The 21,491-nt window shown below is 40.9% G+C and overlaps 1 protein-coding gene across 3 annotated transcripts in view; it reads right to left on the reverse strand.

The window, feature by feature from the left end:
- The window catches only part of DNAI3 (dynein axonemal intermediate chain 3), a 63,638-nt gene that overhangs the window by 35,430 nt on the left and 6,717 nt on the right, over positions 1 to 21,491 (reverse strand). For all 3 annotated transcript variants that reach the window (XM_045522956.2, XM_010963319.3, XM_074376103.1), the window contains exons 4-11: positions 16,451 to 16,632; positions 15,737 to 15,841; positions 13,774 to 13,923; positions 12,549 to 12,748; positions 7,077 to 7,193; positions 3,456 to 3,646; positions 2,562 to 2,686; positions 565 to 654 (exon numbers count right to left, since the gene is read on the reverse strand). In XM_045522956.2, the coding sequence (XP_045378912.1) occupies positions 565 to 654; positions 2,562 to 2,686; positions 3,456 to 3,646; positions 7,077 to 7,193; positions 12,549 to 12,748; positions 13,774 to 13,923; positions 15,737 to 15,841; positions 16,451 to 16,632 (1,160 nt within the window). The remainder of the gene's footprint in view (positions 1 to 564; positions 655 to 2,561; positions 2,687 to 3,455; positions 3,647 to 7,076; positions 7,194 to 12,548; positions 12,749 to 13,773; positions 13,924 to 15,736; positions 15,842 to 16,450; positions 16,633 to 21,491) is intronic.

Genomic DNA, 21,491 nt, shown 5'->3' on the forward strand with positions numbered 1-21,491 from the left:
TTAAACTTTGATCACAAAGTAGCTATAAGATTTTTATTTTGCTTTATTGGACAAAAACAGGCAACTGGAGGATAGAACCTAAATTTTACATAAACTAGGTAACTTAAAAGAGAAAAAAGAAAAAGCAAATAGGCTATCAAATTATACATACATAAATTTAGTGATGTAGGTGTGTTTTCCAGAGAATTCTGTTTAAATTCTGGATCATTCCCAAACTCCTACCCCTAGGGAAATTTCAGAAGAGGCCCCTTGACTAAGAGGTTTTAATGCTCGTGGTTTTTGTTCTTCTGTGGGATCTTGTAAAATGTGTGGTTCTACCCCAGCGACACAAATAGATTTAACCTGTTTTGTTCCAGTTATCATAACTGGGTTACCCTGTGGACATCTCGAGCCCAGATACCATGTGTAGCATATCTTTATCCCCCAGTTCGTGGCATGGTGATTGGCACACAATTGGCATGCCTTCCTTCTGCTGAATTGAACCCTTAAGTTAAAAAAAAGTACCAAAATGTATTACAGAATGTTGTCTAAATTAATCCATAGCTGAAAAAGAGCCATACGTACCTGCCCATTTATGCAGCCTCCAGCAATGATATTAGGGTCACTTGGACAGAACTCGAAGCAGAAGATGTCATCTGGGCTCTCCAGCATTAACTAAGGTAAACCCCACAAATTCAAGGCAGAATGAGAAAACTTATTAAGATCATGGCTATAAAGTAATATTAAGACAATCAAAAGTCTCATTTTATAGCCATCTATAAGAGACATGCACATTCCCAGAATTCTACCTCTGGATTGGAAGCTGCTTTTGCGGAATTTTGTTCTGGACATTGACTGTGTGTATGAGAGCAGCAGGCAAGTTCTCAAGGGGACCCGGTCTCCCTCCCCCCACCCTCCATGGGTCATTGTTGAGACATGTTATAATTTTTTATAAACATAAAGACGATGAAATAAATGTTTCTGAAAAGTGTGGAAAACAAGTTTTGGGAGGGTAGGATGTTTGTATGATTTATTCCCCGCTGTACAGCTAGCCTGGCACAGAGTGAGCACTCAAAAACAAAATTTCTTGAACAAGAGAAGATGGCAGTATTGCCAATGATAACATTTCAAATTTTAAAATAATACAGACCCCATAAGGTAGACAACATCAAGTGCCTGGCGGGTAGGGCGGAAGCCCTGTGAGGAATACAGCAGTGTGAGGAAACAGGTGTACTGACCGTGGTTAGCATGTGTGCTACTGTGTTACCACCAAGCTAAACACTTGCACGGTTACTGTTCTTGAAACATAATGACCGAAACAACATGCCCCGGAGGCCACTGGTTTTCCATCACTGGGCTAAAGATTTCAAATTGGAATTGGGGTGAAGTATCTTGGTTTATTTGGTACTCAGTGGATTCTAGAGAAATCTCTAATTTTGACAATAAAATCTTTCAATACTCTCCTATAGCTTTGATTAGAACAAAGCTAAACATTTGCATTATTCCTTTAAAAAATTGTGTGTCTTTTAAAACCTATTCTTCAAAATAGAGGAAAGGAGAGTCTTTCTTTCCTTCCTCTTCCTATTTGCCTGGAAGCTCAGCCACACTTCCGTGGCGTGGAGTGGAGAGTGGTTCTAAATACTGGAAACTGTGAGAAAACCCCAGCGAGAGAACAGCGCCATTCTTGCGGTAAGTGGGCTGACAAGGAAGAACTAGAGCTCTGTCATTTTGATCTCTGTGTCTCTAATAAGTAAAGCATCTAGACTCCATACCACTAACACTGCCTTAATTCGGATGAATTAGGGAAGGGGTAAAGGGAGACTAGGGTTTATTAGGGAAAGTCTTAGTTATGCAGTGCTTTATAGAAACCAAATATTGCTATATTTAAGTACACTGAAAAAGCTTAATCTAACACTATAAAGCAATCTACCCCTAAGCAGAACTCTTCTGAAGCAGATACTGGAACTCAAACACTGTGGGTCAAACCCAGCCTTCAGCCATATTTTACTTGGATTGCTGTGTTTTGGTTTGGTTTAGTTATCTATTTAAAAATTGGAAGAGCTCACATAAAATGGCTGGATTCTCTTGACAAGTGGGACCACCGGCAAGGAGAGCAGAAGAGTAGCTATCCCCACAGATGGGCTGTGTACTCCCCAGGGCCACAGTCCCCACCATTCCCCACTGACACCCACACGGTCAACTTTACTCATTACCATCACCTACTGGCAGTCCTTGGAATTGAGGAAATTCATGTGAATCTAAAATCTCTCTGCATTTGAACAATTAGTATTTAAATAAAGCCCATAAAAGAGTTTGTTCTTTGAAATCAATTGAACATTCCTCTTACAATGTTTTTTTTTAATAACATGTTGATTTGTTCAATAAACCTTTTCAATAAACTAAGTATAAACTTGAGTTCTGCTCGAACTGAATGATGACAAATTCTGAACTGAAGAAAGCCTAACTTTATAAGGGTTTACAACATCAAGTGATTATAAAGTATTTTGCAATTAAAACTGCTAAAGATACGTGAAAGTAGTACTTGAAATTTCTAGACCATGTGCACGACTCTCCTTAATTACCTGAGGATGTATGGGATCGGAGAAGCTCCAGAAAAGAATCAGTGATGGCTGCAGCAATAATTTACCAGAAAAATGGACTCTCTCTTCAAAGGAGAGTCGTACAGCCACCGATACAGCTATTAGCCCTGATGGAAACACAACTAGAAATTAAAATCTGCAGCAACTGTACACGGAGAAGTGTTTTTAGGTTTTGCTTCCCAACGTAGTCACTTCATTGCTATGTTGATGATATTTGCATATAAATATTCTATGAGAGGCCAAGAGTGTTCTTGGAACTCTATTGTCTAACACATTGGTTGCCAGTAGCCATGTGTCACTTACTTAGCACTTGAACTGTCACTGGTCCAAATTGAGAGGTACTGTTAGTATAAAATAAACAGTGAACTCTGAAGATTTAGTAAGAAAAAAGGTGTTTTTTAAATTTTGTTTTGGTGAGGAGAGGACCAATGTTGGGGAGGGAAGGGGGAAGAAAGAAGGCATGGATGGCTCTGTCCCTGGTTCCACCTTCATGCATCCTACCTCCCTCAGCCACTGAGCGCTTTAAAGGAGGTGTGTCTCCTATCTTGCTCAGTAATCAGAAGGTCAGAGGGAATGAAGCTAGTCTTGGGAGTCCAACAGGCCCCAGGCACATCCAGATTTGGCAAATCCAGCTAGGTGGCCTGAGCCAGTCACTTCCCTGGGAGCTTTGGTCCTCTCCTTATAAAGCAGAGACCAGAATGCAGTCCTACAGGGTAGCTGGGAGGATCATGATGGAGAGAAGGTTCAGAAAGCACTTGGCCTGCACTCAAGAATGGAAATTGTTTTACTGAAAGTGAGCTAGTTTGCTCACATATAAAAGCAACAGGCTATTTCAGTGTCTCCCAGAAGGGAATCCCAGCCATGATTCTGCCTCACCAAAGATAACTGGATGCCAGGAGACGCAGGTGATCATCTTCTCCGTGGGGCTATGAAGGTCAGTAAAGGACTGGTACTCTTTCAGGTGGGTATCAGTCTTGTCCCCAAAGGTGCCTTCTTCTTCTGCCAGGCGTTTCCAGTCATCAATAAATACATTCATGATTTCATTTTGCTGCAGGGCTATTTCAACACTTTTGTAAGAGAAAAAAAAGGAATTAAGATGTTGGATTTTAGTATTCAGTGATAGAAAGTTCCTCCTGCTTCATTTATACTGAAAAGAAAATAGTCAATTGTATTTGGTAACTAATGATTAACCCCATGTGAAATGAATTACTTAAGAGAAAAAAAAATCATGGCAGTGTGCTGCTCAGAACTTTTCCTACTGCCAGGATGCCATAGCTGACAGCCTCCCGCACGACCTGCCTCAGTTTCCCAGCCCAGGCCATGCTCTCTCCAGGCCAGTGACTGGCCATGGCAGCTGCGGGGACCTCAGGGCCTGCCAGCTGGGCTGTGGGCAGGACTCCTCCAACAGGCCGGCTTCCTCGGCAGCTCCCTGATGGGCTGGCTGAGACTCTGAAGTTCTCCCCGCCCAATCCTGCTCCCGGTTCCTTTATTTTTCACAGTGAGCTTCTCAGTAAACTTCTATTTTGAATTTGATCTCGTTTGCTTCTTGAAAACTCCCAACTGACAGAAAAGGCAATTTTCTTGGCCATTTTCAGTACCAAATGATCATGTATGCTTATTATTGTATTAATATAGACAATTATTTTAATATATATAATTCAAAACAACAAATAGGGGATTCTCAAGGGGGAGATCTGGAGTTAAGAATTGTGTGCGCGTGTGTGTGTGTGTGCGTGTGTGTGTGTGTGCGTGTGTGCGTGGTGGTGGTGGTTTCAGTTGTCACATGCCTGGCAGGTGCTGATGTGTTTAATTCAATTACTAAACCACCCGCCATGCATGAGACAATCCCTAAAATGAAGACTTATCCTGCTAAAAATACTAATATTGCTCCTTCAAGAAACAATCTGGGTGCTAGGCTCATCTCTTCTTAGTCTAGGGACCTCAGCTTCACAGGCTCCTTGTTTTAAAAGTTACTATAAGTTACTATAAAGCTTATTGTCCCTTTATATGCTTAGGTTTGAAAGCTCAGCCCACTCCCAAGGCCTCTAGGAGCTTGCCCACTATTAGAATGCCACCCACGGCTTTACCCTAATGATCAAAAGTCCAGATAACTTGAATTTTAATAAATGTAGGAAGCTGAAAGAGTGGTTTCCAATATGAATTTCCTAAAATAAGGGGGAATAAAACCCTTTATTTAGACAATTAAATATAAACAGTAAATTTCATAATAGATACTCCTAACATGTAATTAAACAAGGGTACCATGTAATACCTCTGTCATTAATCATTACACTACCATTCACTGCTTAACTGAATACTCTTTGGGCTAAATTCTTCCTATACTTCATCTTTCAAACTAGAAGCACTTCCTTGACCAGCAGCAGCAGCAGAACAAGCTGGAGCTGTTAGAAGTGCAGAGACACAGGCTCCTCCCAGACCCCCTGAGTCAGAACTGCATTTGAACAAGGTGCCCAGGGGGTTCATATGCACCGGAAAGTTTGAACAGCCCGGCTCAGGGTAGGGTCACAACCGGAGCTTCAAGGTTTAAACTTAGTTTCAAGAAGAAGCGTTTGCTAGCATTTTCAGAATCATTTCTTTCTGTTTCAGCCTGAATGAGAAAGGAATTCCCAAGAGAGAAATTAAAGACAGGGCCTTTGCTCTGGCTCCCTGATGCTTCTGTCTCAGCCTGAATGGGGAAGTGATTCTCAAGGGAGAAGTGAAGCCAGCACCTTTTCTCTGGCTTCCTGTTTCTTGATCTCCCTGCCTTCTACCACTTGGCTCCTGGGAGCAATGACTTAGGGGCTGACAAAGCTTGCCGTCTGAGTGAGAGCCCCTGGGGTATCACTGTCTTTTAACCCCCAAATGAACATTTCTTAGTTGCTTTGGGAATCTCCTTGAAGTTTCTCTCTCTTCTCTCAGATCATTTTCTTCTTTTGCAAATAATGCTCTCCTTAGGTTTGTTCTGGACAAAATTCTAAGACAGAAAGAACTCATTTCTAAAATGTCTGTCTTCCAGAACAAAACTAGGTTTATAGTAATCTTAAAAAATTACATATGTTCATGTATGACTGAAGCATTATGCTGTATACCAGAAACTGACACAGCATTGTAAATTGACTATACTTCAATAAAATATATATATATATTATTAAGTAAACCTTTAGCAGTTTTATAGTGGGAAGCATGGCTGTGATGTAAATGTAGGTTTTTATTTATTCTTGGCCAGTGTAGTTAAAATTCCTGTACCAATGTTCCTCTTTCTTCTTACAGTTCTGGCTACTCCTTCCCACATATCAAGGTGTAAATTTTGAAGCTGTTCACTATCCCTCTGTTTATAAGCATGACAATTAAAAGGGAAGAATAAAAGCCCACATCTAAAGATAATACACAAAGTCGATAACCGAGAATTGGCTATAGACCATTTATTCTCTTGAAATTGATTGTACATAGACAGACTTCTAATTTTTAATGTTCTTATGAAAAATTTTAATAACAACTTAATTTTAATATGAGGGAAAAGAAATCCCCGGTTTTCTAAGTTTCTCACTGCCCACATGGGAAAAACTATAGCACACTTACTATGAGTGAGCGGCAAATAGTTAATAAGCTCTCTTTGAATCATTAATAAATTTTTGAACCAGATTCCCTCTAGGTATAGGTAACAACTTTTGAGACTTGTTGGAATTTTCCAGACACTCAACCTTAAAATGTTTTCTTAAAAATAAAAATAAAAAAAGCTTAACTTTGGCTCTATGTGAACTTGTCAACCGAATCTTAAATTTGGGAAAGAAATGGAAACCAACCTATTGATATAACTGGCAGACCTGTCCACATGGTTCCACTTATCTGAACTCTGATATCAGCCTGATGAGACCTTATCAGACTCTCTAGTTAAGAAGCCCCAAGGCTCTGCCTCGGGTCTCAGTATTAGGGCAGGGGGGATTGTGAAGTCACCTCTCTTTCAGAGCCAGTAAGAGTGGCAGCAACACAGGAATTAGGGATAAGGGTGACGTATCCAAAAAGTACATCTGAATTGGATTCAGATTTCTATTTAAAAGATATTTTTGTAAATTTCTATTATCATTGTAACCATCATCCTCAACACCCACAGCGTCCTCATCCTTGTGACCCTGTAAAAGTCAATAAAGCTAAGAGGGGGAGTGAGGAGTGAAGAAAAAGACTTAAAAGAAACCATGGTAAATAAATAATTGTTAATTTGCCATTAGGAAAACATCCTACCATGTTCAACTGTATACGTCTTCCAGGTTCGCACAGTTTGGTGTGGCCCTAGCTTGGACGGTCCAGGGTGTTGCTTAGCAACAGAAGGGAAAGAAAGACTGAGAATCTGGAGAGAGTGCCACACGCTCATGCGTATCTAGTAACTGTCTTCATACTCTATCTGGACACCAGGCATGGGGTTGTTTTTTAAGACTCATTATTATAACTAAATGCATACATTTTACGTTTTACTTTTAAAATTTAACATATAACTTTTACCTCATAGACACATTGTTAAGAAAATCAGTCAAAGTTTTTGATTGTTCCAGTGTCTTTTTTTCCTCTTCTGAAAATTCTCTTGGATGATATTGTGTCGTGGCATTTTGGGGATATGTCCTAATATTAAAAAAAAAAAAAATTGAACACCAAAAATTAGATCAAAGACAAGCAAATATAGGTCACGACAGGTCAAAGGTTTGTCTCCGTGATAATATTAGGACATTACTTTACATTTAAATTCTATTCATTGAATTTTTTTCTTTATCCTGGACAATTGATACTGGCTGCCATTTGAAGTATTTTGTGAATTTCTCTCCAATATAATCAACAAGCTCTTTACTTTAAAAAAAATTATTTAGGTATCACTTTAAACTTCAGAAAAGTTGTAAGAAGGCTATAAGAAATTCCCACACACTCCTCTTTACCAGATTCATTAATTATTAACATTTTGTCCAATTTGTATATTATTCTCTTTCTTCATTTCATTAAGTCAGTGTTTCTTAACCAGCGGGATCCTGTCCCATCTTCTCAACCCAGGAACATCTGGCAATGTCTGCAAACAACTGTGCTTGTCACAACTGGGAAGTGCTACTGGGATCTAGTGGGCAGAGCCCAGGGATGCGGTTAAACACCCTGCAGTGCTTGAGGCAGCCGCTCGCAGCAGAGAATTATCCAGCCCCAAATGTCAGCAGTGCTGGGGTTGAGAAGCTCTGTTCTAAACATACAAAACGAGGAACAATTTACATTTTGGAAGTTATGGCAGTACGGTCTCTGGGAGAAAGCTTATTCCATCCAGTCTGCTCTCAGGGTTCACCTCCACCCTTGAACATGACACACTGCACTGTACCTCTGCGCTTTGTCAGTGTCGCTCTCTAGACTGGGTGAGTTCCTTCATCTTAGAGTGTGGGGCTACAGAAGGATAACAGAGCACAGCCCTGAAGAGCGTGCACGCTGGTGACAGGCTGCCCGGCTTGCAGCCTGGTTCTATCTCGTACTAGCTGTGTCACCCTGAGCTAATTATTTAACCTCTCTGTGCCTGCTGTTTCATCTGTAAATGAAATACTTAAAGTACCTGGCTCATGCTGTCACTGTAAGGACTGAATGTGTTAACAGATGCGAAGCTTTTAAGACAGTGCTTAGCGCATTTTTAAGTGCTCCAAAAAACTAGGTTGTATTTAACCTGTGTTTGCTGAACAAATTTCAGTAAAATATACTAATGCCTCTGTGAGAGGCAAATATATTAATGGAGAGTAATCAAACAGTGGTAAAGGGAATTTTGTTTATATTTAATAGAACAGTTGATTCTTTGCTCCTTGCCTAGAGCAGTATCCACAGCAGAAGGCAGAGGGAAGAAAGGATGTTGATGTTGGAACCAGAGACTTGGGTTCGGATCTCAGCTTCACCTTTTAGCTTCTATCCCACGCTAGACCCTCCAGGTAGGAATAAGTAAGAAATTACATGGCACCCGGTGGTTCCATCAAAGTAGCAACATGGCTCAAGAGTCATTCTTACTTTTTAAAATGTGATTTGTTTAGTTGTTGCTCAGCAAATTTATTCATTATTGCTTAAAATTTAAATTATGTTCCAAACACTGAGCTTTCACTTTCAACCTCTCTTTGTCTCAGTTTCTTTATTTGTAAGATGGGGGTAGTGCCTATCTCAGAGGGCAGTTGTGAGGATTAACTGAGTTCACGTGTGCAAAGTACTTTGAAGAACGCCTGCTATGTAAGAGCATTGTAAGCCCTCGTTTTCATTGTCACTACTCTTTGAACCTCATCTTTGATTTTTTTTCCTTCTTCCATCACAATCATATATCCATCTTCTCCACCTAATTTCTGACCTTAGTAAGTAGCATCAGGATTCTTCTCCCAAGTCGCCTGGGTTCGAACCATTTGAGTTACTTCTGATTCTCACTCTGGGGGTCAAGACCTGATCCTATTTCTCATCTATTCATTCACATAGAAACAACTGTCCATCATTATTAGTCAACAGTCACTGAGGGTCTACTAAATCCAAAGTCCTAGCTAGGGGTATAGTTCAGTGGTAGAGCATTTGACTGCAAAGCCCTGTGGCTAGGGTCTCTTTTTTCAGAAGTCACTCTCCCTTTCTGAGTCTACCTCCTGAGTCTACCCTGGCTGACTCATTCTCATCACTTTTCTGTATACTTGGTTTGACTAAGAAATTTGTCTCAAAATCTGTTATTTTTCGTGCTAATGAATCACATCTCCTCCTTCCTGTCTTACCCTCACTTCTTGGTGTTTAATGATCTCGGATGTCCTAATTCTCTGCCAAGACAGCACTACTAATCCTTGTCTTTCTCTTCACCTCTTTTGGTTCTGGCCTGTCTGTCCACCTGCCTCCCTGGCTTCTGACCCAAGTCTTGTCCTGACCCCTGGTATCTATGAACTTGTGCCTGAACTTTAACAGTGCACCTTCACGGTGTCTGACTCTTTGGTTCACAGAGATCTGAAAAGTGTGGTTTGTACTATGTTCCACACTGAGGACCCATGGTTTTCCTGGTCATGGCCTCTCTCAATGTATAGTTAATGGCTCTTCTCTTAACACTGAACTCAAGTCAGTCACCCATTCTGCACATTCTTCCTTAACTTGATCCCTCTCCTCCTCCTTTCCTTCCTCCTTTCCTTTTTTTCCCCTCCATTTAAAAAATATGTGCCAGGAAGTGTCCTAGGAACTGAGGATACAGAAGTAAAAATAGTCTAAGTCTCAGTCTCATGGGGCTTAAATTCTAAGTGGTGGTGAGGAGAAGGTGAGACAAGAGAGACAGTGACAAACAGATATCAAGTGATGGGAGCAACATGAAGAAAAATAAAGCAAGGGGCGAGATAGTGAGGGGTGCTGCTTTTATACAGGAGTGTCAAGGAATGCCTCATTCAAGCAGTGGTCTGAATGAAGGAGCAAATAAACCCTATGGATGGGGGGAGAGCAGCCTCTGTAGCGGAGCTGTAAGCATAAATACATCAGGTATGAGTAGGTTTGGTGAATTCAAGGAACAAGGAAGCCAGTGGTGCTGGAATGGATGAGCCAGCAGAGTTGTGGGAAATGAGGGCAGAGGGGGAAATGGGACTCAGATCATTTGAAGCCCTGGAGGTTCCTTCAGGATGGGAGGCCACAGGAGGGGTTTTGTCTGAGACATTTATATGACTTACATTTTAACAGGATTAGTCTGGCTCCTCTATGAAGAACAGAATGTAGAAGGGAAGGGACGGATAGAGCAAGCCCAGTTAGGAAGCATTACAGTAATCCAGGCAAGAGATGATGACGGCTTGGTCCAAGGTGATAGCAGTAAATATATTCTGAAGATAGAGCCAGTGAAGTTCAAAGTTTGGGGTCTGAGTTATTACAAGAAGATCATTGTCATTTACTGAGATGAGAAAGATTTGGGGAGTTTCAGGTTCGAAAATAGAAACTCAAAAGTTCATTGTTGGGTATGTCCATTGTGAGACACCTGTTAGATATTTAAGGAAGCAGATGAATAAATGGGTGTACAGTTCGAGGGAGAGATTAAGGCTGAGGGTATAGATTTGGGAGCCATCAGCAAACCAATAATAGGTAATGCCACAGGACTGGATAAATTCACCCAGGGATGAAGTGTAGTTAGAGAAAACATCAACCAGAGTTAGCTGCAGGTGTCCTTTAATATTTAAAAGTCAGGAGGAGGAGGACCAAGTAAAAGAGACTGAGAAGGAGCTGCCAGTGACTTCGGAGGGGTACAGTGAGTATTGTCCAGAAGCCAAGGGGAAAATGTGTGTGTAGAAAGAAGGAGAAATGGTCAACCATGTTAAATACTGCTCAGAAGTGGAGAAAGATGGGGTCTGGAAACTGGATTAGGCAAACAGACCACTGGAGGTCTTCAGTGACCTTGTTAAGACTGGAGTGGGCTTGAAACAGAGTGGCAGAAGAGAAAGTGGAACTAGAGAATGTGGACAACTGTTGTGAGGAGTTTTGTTGCAAAAAAAAAAAAAAGTTGGAGAAATTAGCTAATAGGGGAAAGGCCAAACATTTTTTGTTCACTTTAATGATGGGAGTTATGCATTTTGTATTTACACATGTCTGCTTTCCACCCTTTCTTCTTGGCTTACTTTTAGACACTGGTCACATTTTGCCTGGTTTAGTTAAAACAGACTCCTATTTGGCCAATCTCCTCAACTCCAGGCTTTTTCTTTCCTCTGCTCTCCAATACATACTGCCTGGCTCATAATAGCTTCACCATCTTGCCTCTCCTTCACTTCAGGTTGCCAACGTTCTCTACTGTCTGCCACAGAGAACCCACTTCTCTGTCTGCCGCTACTGCGGCTCCCTCCACCCTACCCAGCTGGTCTCCTTGTGGTCCCATGCAAACTCTGGTCACCACATCCCTTTGAACTGTTCCAGTAACTTAAAAAATTTAGGCTGTTTTCCATTTCTATGTCTCCAAATCATATTCAACATTTGCTGCTTGTCTTCTATGAATCTAAAATTATCTCCAAATAAAAGTTTTTTTTTTTAATCCTAAAAAAATATGTATGGCTTAGCTAAGTATGTCATCAAATTTATACAACATTCAAAACCTAGCTCAATTCCATCAGCAATCCATTTCACACCAATTTATTCACTGGATAAATTTTAATTAAGAACTTGCTGTGTAAAATGATATCATTGATAGCCTCAAAGTAGCCTGGATGTAAGGCAGACAGACAGGTAGCAGATGAGGACAATATGGATCATCAGTTTGGTGATATATAAAGATACCTCTAAGTTCCAGTGGGAACCCACAGGAGACAGGGATCAGCTCTACCTGGAGTCTGCAGGAACTCACAGAGGATGGGCTATTGAACTGGAATTTAGAGTCAAGAGGGGTGGATAAGGTAGTGAAGGGCATTTTATGCAGAGGAACAGTATGGGCAAAGGCAGGAAGATGTGGAAGAGCAGGTATTCTGCGAGCTGGAAGCAGCTCGTAGACTAGAGCCTGGAGGGCTTGTCTGGGAACAGGGCTGGAGAGGCAGACAGTTCCTCATCATGGAGGAAGGAGGACCTTAGATGTCATCCTAAGGGCTCTGGATGTGATGGGGAGCCATGGGAGAGATGCAGGCAGCGATGTAACACAATCTGATTCGATACGTAGGAATGATCACTTAGGTGGTAGACTAGACCAGTTAGAAGGTGATGATAATATTCCAAGTGAGCGATGACCAGGGCCCCTTCTCTGAAAGCAGAACTGTAATTATTAACAGCATCACTCGTTTCCCGACTTCATAGTCTTTATAGTCTTATATATTGGTATTTCATTTTCCCAGATTTTTGAAAGGTGTTGTTGATTATAATTACACCTTCTTGAGATGAATTACTCCGTGGAGATCTGGCATCACTGTCAATTCATTTCTATTATAAAGATCTCTCGAAATAATCATGGATGTTGCTAGATTTTACTGTAATTGACATTAAAATATATATATAAATCCGTCGCATACTTACCATCTTGTCTGAGTACTTATGTCCTTGATTTGGGGGACGACTTGCATGCCAACATCTCTCTCAAGTTGCTTAAGAGTAAAATTTTTATCTGGGTAGGCTGTACATTCAATATAGGCATCTTTTACACTGGAAGCATTCTGGTCACTGAACTTAATAGGGGCACCAAATTCACTTCGTTTTCGAGAAATCATATATGTAATCTGCAACACATGTAAGCAGTAAAGGAAATATTACCAAGTCTGTGGAGAAGAACGGATGTGGGGTCAACAACACTGATGCTCTGCCCTCATCCTCGCGGACCCTTTGTGTACTTGCTGTGCACCCTTCCAGGTCCGTGTGCTCTCTGTTCCCACAGCCGCCACCTGCTGCTCTTCTGTGGAGGATGCTCTAGGGCTACGGGGACCACTTTGCCGGAAGGTACAAAGAACAGGAAGTGACTGGAAGTTTACATCTTGATCAGTGATAGACTGGCAGGAGACACATGTAATCCCATCTCTTTTGCTTCTGTTTGCGACACCTCTGAGTTCCCCTAGGGGTTCAGGCTGAAGCCTTACCTCCGCCAGCCTTTTGCCTGAAACTGCACCCTTGCAGAGTTTCTGCCTTGTCTCTGTCCTGCCATGTTTCCCATTCTCTTATGGAACACTTGCGTAATACATCACTTGCACATAACTGCTCCTCTCAGGGGCTGGTGTGTGTTCGTTTCCTAGGGTTGCTATAACCAAGTGGCTTAAAACAACAAGAATTTATTCTCTGTCAGCTGTAAAGGCTCGAAGTCTGAAATAAAGTGTTAGGGGTTGGTTCCTTCTGAGGGTTCTGAAATAGTATCTGTTCCCTGTCTGTCTCCTAGCTTCAGGTGTGATGGCCAGCAATCCTTGGCTTGTAGACACATCACTCCAATCTCTGCCTTCGTCTTCACATGGTGTTCTCCCTGTGTCTCTGACTTCACAAGACCATCTTCTCAGAAGGACCCCAGTCATATTGGATAAAGCTTCCCCTATTTCCTAATAAGGTCACATTCTGAAATACTGGGGGTTAGGACTTCAACTTACCTTTTGAGGGGGAGACACAATTCAACCCATAACACCCACCTAAGACAGTGACCATTCTTCTATCAAAAGAAAAACCATATCCCCTTAGCAAACATAGCAAACCATACAGACCCTCAGAGAAAGTGTTGCTCAGCTACAAGGAGTTATTGACGAGAGATCACATTCAAGCTGCTGACCTGTTTTGTAGATTCTTTAACCGTTTCTTCGTCAATTTCTTTTTCACTACCCAAAGAGACCCATGGCTTGGAGACAGGAGGCTTATAAACATACAGATCCTCAGGAATATGCTCTTTATATTCCTCCTGTTCTTCTGGTACCTCTAGGGGCTGGAGGAAAATAAACAGCATTCTAAAATATGTGACCAAGTTTAGGTTATAACTATATATGTATATTTTGTGATAAACTTTACTTTTATATAAATTCATTAGCTCTTCCTTATTATTTTTCTTCTTTGTTGTTTCATGCTTTTCAATTATGAAAAACTCAGCAAAAAAAAAGGAAGACTAAATAACAAAAAAGAAAGTATAGATATAGAAAGAAGAAATAGAAGGGAGAGTAGAAAAAGGAAAAGATATGTAATAAGAAAAAAGCAGATACTGTGTATCTTTAAGACTATGGAATGGAAAACTTGATAAAATATTCAACTAGTTTTCTATTATTTAATGAAATGAATTTGGATAAAAGGATTATATGTATGAGTAAATATGATATCCATTAAATAATAAAGAGTGAATGTTTTTTGAACCAAGATGTCCACTAGGAGGTATTCAGATAGATATACAGTTATATAGATGTTCACGGCTGCTTTATTTGTAATAGAGAAAAAATGGGCAACTCAATAAATATCATTAAGGAAAAGGGTTGATACATTGTGGTATAATCAGAAAATAAAATCTCGTAAAACAGCTACAATGAGCAAACTCAGTCTGCATGTATGTGATATCTAAATGTATCAACATGGACAGATCCTGGAAATTTACAATTCAGTGAAAAACAAAAGTTACAAAACAATTTGTATGATAAAATTTGTGTAAATTTTAAGTTAAAAAATATTTGTGGACCATACATACATGGTAATGGCATGAAATCATGGACAGAAGAATATAACAACTTTAGAGTAATAGTTCCTTATAGAGAGGAGTTAGAAAAATGGAATTATGAAGCTTATAAGAGGGAATCGAACATTACCTGCTATATTTTATTTCTTTTCAAAAGAATTTGAAGTAAATATGATCAATATTAACATTTGTTAATTCTGCATAGTGATTGTGCAGATATTTGTTACATCATCTGTATTTTTCTATACACTTGAAATATTTCACCATAATAAAAATATTAAAACACAGAGAAAAGCAACCATAAAAATAAAAATTGAAAATGTTATGGCTAACTGAAAGATTATTTTAAATTTAAAAAGTGTTAGATATTTTGAAACCCTATGGTTTTCCTTTATTTTTCTTGTTTATTGGACCACACAAACCCCTTTCACACTGAATTTGACAAAACCTCCCCACCAGGATGCCAGATCTGAAGGCAAGTGTCAGAAACCTGTCACCTTTCATGACCTCTTTGACACTACACCCCAAGGGTAAACTGATTTCCTTTCTTTGGAAACTACCATTCTTTTATATTCTGTTTATCTTTGACAGCCTTTTCCCCTAACTCTCCACTAACCAAGTTGTCACTTTAAAATTTTGTTATTAAATAATCAGAGCAAACATATGGAGCACCTAGCTTTGTGCCAGGCACTATAAAAGGGCTTTATCTCTATCAGCCCATTTACTCTTCACAATGGCCCAACTGGTGCCATCATTTTGTGGATGAGAGGTTCAGTAACCTACCCGACATCGTGGAGAAGGCAAGAGGAGAACCAGAAATACAGGCCAAGGAATGGCCGAGAGCAGTGATGCTCCAAATTGGCTGTTTCCACTCTAATTGGGTTGACGAAGGGCAAGTAAGTGGAGTATCTGCTGCCCTGAGACGTCTGAGTTAGTTCACCCCATAGTTGCTGCTCACCTACTCTACACCCCGGGGAATCAGAGCTGAACAAGAATAACCATGACCACGTCTAGGGCTCCCCCGAGAGGCACCACTTCCTTCTGACAGTCAACAAATTGCACAGACTCGGGATTTGCTTACATTTAAATAGTTTTCCTTGCCCTCTTCAGTTCCAATAAGATAAAAGTTAAGTCCATATCTGAAGTCTTTGTCATAAACAAGCAGAAGCTCATCTCCAGGATATTCCTACAAAAATATCATCAAAAGAGAAGGTTAATATTTAGTGGCCAGTTTATTCAGAAACTGACACAAAATTGATATTTCTCTAATCAATCAGTCAGTCAATCACAGAAGATAACCATGGTGCTAATCTATGGTTAATAACCCCAAACTGCAAAATTATTTTATTAACTTACAAAAGCTATTAGAACACAAAGGGTCAAGGGAAATTTACCATGCAATTTTATTTCTAACAGGAAAAAGAAAAAAAAGAAGAAGCATTCCTTTTATTTGGTGCTGTGCTAAAAAGCGTGTCTGCAGACAAACCAGGACCAACATTTTGAATTGAAAAATTAAAGCAGTATGGGGAAATAAGGGTGGGTTCCTTTTCTAGTTAAAATTAAGCAAAGATACGCTTTTCTGGATGTGGAATAAGACAATCTGTCACTGACAGGAGTGTGCTTTCCACAAAGGGCCAACAAGAAGGGTTCCCAAGTACGCACAGGCAAGCTAGCACTTGCCCAAAGCAATGGGAAATACCAGATGTGAACTCAGCAACCTCTCCAACTTTTGAGATTATGTACCAGGAACTTCTTGAGGTAGAAGTGAAAAATCAAGAGTGATGCTGTACTTAACCTGAATAATTTTTTTGACTGGGTAGAAATCAGATACTGCAGCTCTGTTTACGAAGTCTGCAAAAATATCTTCTTTTCTGATAAGTTTGTAAGGTTGTTCATCCGTGATATCTTCATCTACTCGGCAGTTAAATATTTCCTGGGTCTTGGTAGTTAACACCAAAGGATAAATTTCCGGATGACCTGGGAAAGGCAAAGTGGAATTTGGACATCAAATAGAACCATTTCAAACCTTAACGCTAGGAAACATGCCACTGTTATGCTTTAAATAATTGTCTTGGTTAAAATTTTAAGACTTAAAAATTATTGTTCATATTTTTAAAGTAAGTTTATCCATTATTAAAAAAAAAGTCAAAAGATTAAAAGAGAAAATAACAATCACCTGCAATACTACCTCTCTTTGAGAGAGAATCTGAATGAATACTTTGCCCTATTTCCTTCCAGCCACTCCATATATAGTCTCTCTTTTTTTTCTCAACAGAATTATTTATTGAAATCAATACTCGTGGTGCTTTCACAGTCATTCAAGGACATGTACACAATGAAAACTTTATAGTGAAAAAATTTTAGTTGCTTAACAAGCACGTTCCCAGCTGAGGTTTTTCACAGCCTACTTAGTGCGAATGCTTTTTGCATTTTTGTGCTTTTTGTTCATGATTGCACCACTTGAAATGACCCACTAATGCTGAAGTGCTGTAGATCTAGTATCCTAAGCGCGAGAAGGCTGTGATTCCAATATATATTATCTTACATGAAATTCTAAATCCTGCCTTTCATATGTACCATTGTGTCACTAGACTTTTACTGTGACATTATATAATTTTTTATGCATCATTTTAAATTAATGTAATTCTACAGCATAGTTTTTAACCATTCTGTTGTTGGTAAGCATTACATTTTTTCTCATTTCTTTCCAATGGTTATAAATTATTCTATAAACAAATGTCTAGTTTATAAAATTTTATCATATTTCAAATTATTTTCTTAGGATAGGTTTTAAAGTGAAATTATTGGTGCGAAGGTATTAGCAACCTTTTAGGCTCTATCAAACCCGTTTGCTTTCCTAAACGCGCCCCCTCCGTCGCCCCTTCACCTGCTGCTCTCTCTCAGTAGGTGGCCTCACTTCCTTTCCCAGAGAGAATCCTGTGTCTGGACAGCAGTGACTCCTGGGAGGCCTCGTGGCCCTGAGCGCCCAACAGCTGATCAGCACAGGCACCATGTTTCTGCCCTTCCCTCAGGTCTGCAGACCTGCCCGCCCCTCCCCACCCTTCTCAGCCTTCCAGGCCCACCAGCCCCTCCTCTCCCATCTACCTTTCCTACTCTGTGGGGTTTGCCCTCAAGCATGCCCGCTTGCTCAATGGGCTCCCACTTCAAGAAAACTTCCCTTGACCCTGCCTAGGTATCTCTGCTCCCTACGGCTCCTTTTCACAGTCAGACTTGCTCCTCAGTTCTTCACATGTTAAAGCCACTGACTTCCTGGTTAGATCAGGCCGTATTAGTCAGCCTGGAAGTGGGGAGGGAGGTGCGGTAGGGAATCCCTGTTCCCGCCTCTGGTTCCCCCGGCCCAGGATAGCCCTCAGGAGAGGAGGGAGGTTCACGGGCCTTCCATTCCGGTTCTTCCTGTCCCTTTGTCCCCCACCTCAGGTCAGTCTTCGGCAGCAGCAAGCCCTGGGACAGCAGATGGAAGAGGACAAGCTACGTTTTGCCTGTTGGCATCTCCTCTCTCAAGCCTTCTCTCATTTTCTTATCCTTTCTGTCGCCATCAGTTTCTACTACCCCAGTCTCAGTCCTGCATTTATCCCCAGAACTCCCTCCCCCAGCTCATGCTCCCAGGGTCCCAGAACCCACCCGCCTCCTCTCCAGGCCCCCCACACATGGACGTCCTGACAGCCTCCCTCCCGCTGCTCAGCACGTGTGCCTGGAGGGGAGAAGTGCGTGTGGCCCCTCAAGTTGGAATTTTGAGCTTATTTTCTCACAGAAACATTGACCCCCCTCACCCTAGTGGCTCTATTGTACCATATTCAGGTGATTTTGGATTTTTTTTAGTGATTGTATGCATAAAACTGATTACATACAGAAATATATTGCCAATTGCTATCAGTTGGTATAATAAACATTTGGAATACAAGTTGCTCATAAATTAGGGGCAAAAACTGCCCATTTTTATCTCCCTCAAAATACTAACCCAAACATCTGGCATATAGGAGATGTTCAATAAGCAACTGTGACTTGATTTACATATAAGCTATCCTTCGAAAACGTACTGCCAACGGTAATTTGTAGTGTCCAATGCCTAAGAAAAATTCTACAGTTTTGCCTTGGAAAACCCACAAGGTGGAGCCGTGAGATTCACACTGAGCTGATGTCAAAAAGGCCGTGGAGGTCCTTTGTGAACTGAGGTGTTCACAACGACTAGGAAGCTTCCTACCATCCAAGAAACTGGAAAGACAGCGACAAAGACAGTGTTCTATGTCACCTGCCCCTACTAAACATACTGCAAATACTACCAGCTGGATATTTTTCATAAAAATAATCCTTTTACACTAAGTGGGTGTTTTCAAGGTAACTTTAATATAGGATCTAACATCCCTTTATCTAGACGTGAGTAAAACCAGGAGCCTGTTTCTGGCTGGGGTTGGCAATCAGCAGTAACTGCAGGCAGCTGGAAGCCAACAGACCACGCAAAACTCCTGCAGTCTATACTTCCGTGCCCTTCCTGAACAATGGCCAAACTAGATACAGGAAGGCCTGATGCTTCTGGCCACCCCCAAGGGTCTCTGGCTAAATTCAACAAAAGAATTGCTATTGCTTTGAGGCCTGCACTGAGATAGCACTCCAGGTACACAACAATGGAGTTGCAACGAGATGGCCTCTGGGCTCAGCTGCCACCTCCGCGGAGTGGGATACTGGCTGCTCCAGGAGGGTGAGAAAGATGCTGGAGCAGAGGAGAAGGCCTGCAGGGCCTCCTGAAGCTTACAGAGGTCAAGGGTGCCTGCCACGTGGGCAAGGCCTGCAGCTCAGGGTGCCAGGCTGGTGCGGCTAGTGAGCAACAATGTGAGTGAATAAAAGCCATGTTAATTGTGGTAACGTCTCTAAGCACTTTACATGGATTATTAATTCATTTACTCTTCACAACAACATTCTGAGGTGGTTACTTAATTGTCTCCATTTTTAAAAAATTTATTTTAATTTTTAAAATTTACTTATTTGGGGGAAGGTAATTAGGTCTATTTATTTATGAGGTCCTGGGGCTTGAACCCAGGGCCCCATGCATACCAAACATGCACCCTACCACTTGAGCTATACCCTCTACCCTCCTTTTAGCTGAGTCCAAATAAGGTATCCAAGGTCGGGGGCTGGGAGTTGGAAACAGGGGAGCTGGGATCCAAACCATGGTCCCTGCACTCTAACAACCATGTTGTATTTTCTCTCGAATGTGTGAACACAGCAGAGCCCAGGAGGGTCCTGCTCCTTCTTCGCACGTGGTCAGGGATGTCACAGAGGCTACATTCCATCGGATGCACTGAATGGCAGTTATTTACTGAGTCATCTGGTAGAGCAGGAGCCAAAGCCAGACTCAAGTTGCACACAACTAGCTCACTTGGAATCCTGCTGTGTGTGCAAGGAAGTGGCCTGTGCAATACAAGCCATGGGTCACACATCAGTTGTCCTGCATGTTGAAACAGAGTTCACGTAATGAACTCCCACGCATTTCATCTATATCTCTTTTTTTTAAAAAACATTTTGGTTGCTGTTTACTTTTTTTAAAAAATGATGTTATTGAGATATAACTGACAAATAGGAAACTGTATATATTTAAAGTGTACAATTTGATATATATATACATGCATATGCTCGTGAAACCATCACCACAACTGAGATGAAGAATCACATCCATAATCCCCGAAAGTTTTCTCCTGCCGGTTCTCCCAGCACCCCTTTTCCCCCACTGATGCGCTTTCTGTTGCTATAGAATAATAGTTTGCTTTGTTTGGAATATTTATAAATGAAATTGCACGGTATATACTTTGTCCTCTTTTACTCAGAATAATTATTTCTAGATTCAGTCACATTGTTGCATGTAGCAATGGTTCATTCCTTTTTACTTCTGACTAGTATTCCATAAAAGGAAAAATCAAGTAGGCAAAGATTTCAGAAGATTTATGCTTTTGGTTTTGGGTGCTGCGTCTAGGAAATCTTTGCCTAATCCAAGGTCACAAAGATTTTCTCCTGGCTTCTTCCAGAAGTTTTATAATATTTTGTTTTACATTTGGAGATAATTTTTGTACATCCTGTGCAGTATGGATTGAAGCTGACTTTTTTGCATGTAGACATTCAATTGTTCCAGCATCATTTGTTGAAAAGATTATCCCTTCTCCACTGAATTGCCTTTGCACTTTTGTTGAAAATCAGTTAACTGACTGTATATATGTAAGTCTCTTTTTGGACACTTCATTGTCATTTGTTTATTTATTTCTCTATCTTGATGGTATTTTTTAAAAATAGTAACAACAGTTAATGGGAACCTTCTCTGTGACAGCCCTCTGCAAGGAGATGCACGTGAACTACCTAATTTAACTTCTGCAGTAAGCTCGTGAGGTAGGTATCACACCCTTGTTCTTCAGATGCGGAAGCAGAGAGCAGACAGCTGAAGTCATTTGTGGTCACACAGTCATTCAGTAGCAAAATTATGACTTAAACCACATCTGGCTAACTTCAAAAACCATGCTATTCATCACTTGTGGTAAACAGAATAATGTCCCCCCAAAGATATCCATGTCCTAACTCCTGAAGCCTGTGAATATGCTGCCTTATATGACAAGAGGGGCTTGCAGGTGGGATTAAGTTAAGGATCTTAAGGTGGGGAGATTACTGGGCTTCTGAGATGGGTCCAATGTCATCACAAGGGTCCTTATAAGAGGAGGGTAGGCAGGAGGGTCAACGTCAAGGAAGATGTGACAGGGAGGCCGAGGTCAAAGAGAGAGAAAGATTAGAAGATGCTATGACAATGACTTTGAAGGAAGAGGAAGGGGCAAAGAGCC

Source organism: Camelus bactrianus, chromosome 13 (genome assembly GCF_048773025.1).
Source record: "Camelus bactrianus isolate YW-2024 breed Bactrian camel chromosome 13, ASM4877302v1, whole genome shotgun sequence".
Classification (NCBI taxonomy): Eukaryota; Metazoa; Chordata; class Mammalia; order Artiodactyla; family Camelidae; genus Camelus; species Camelus bactrianus.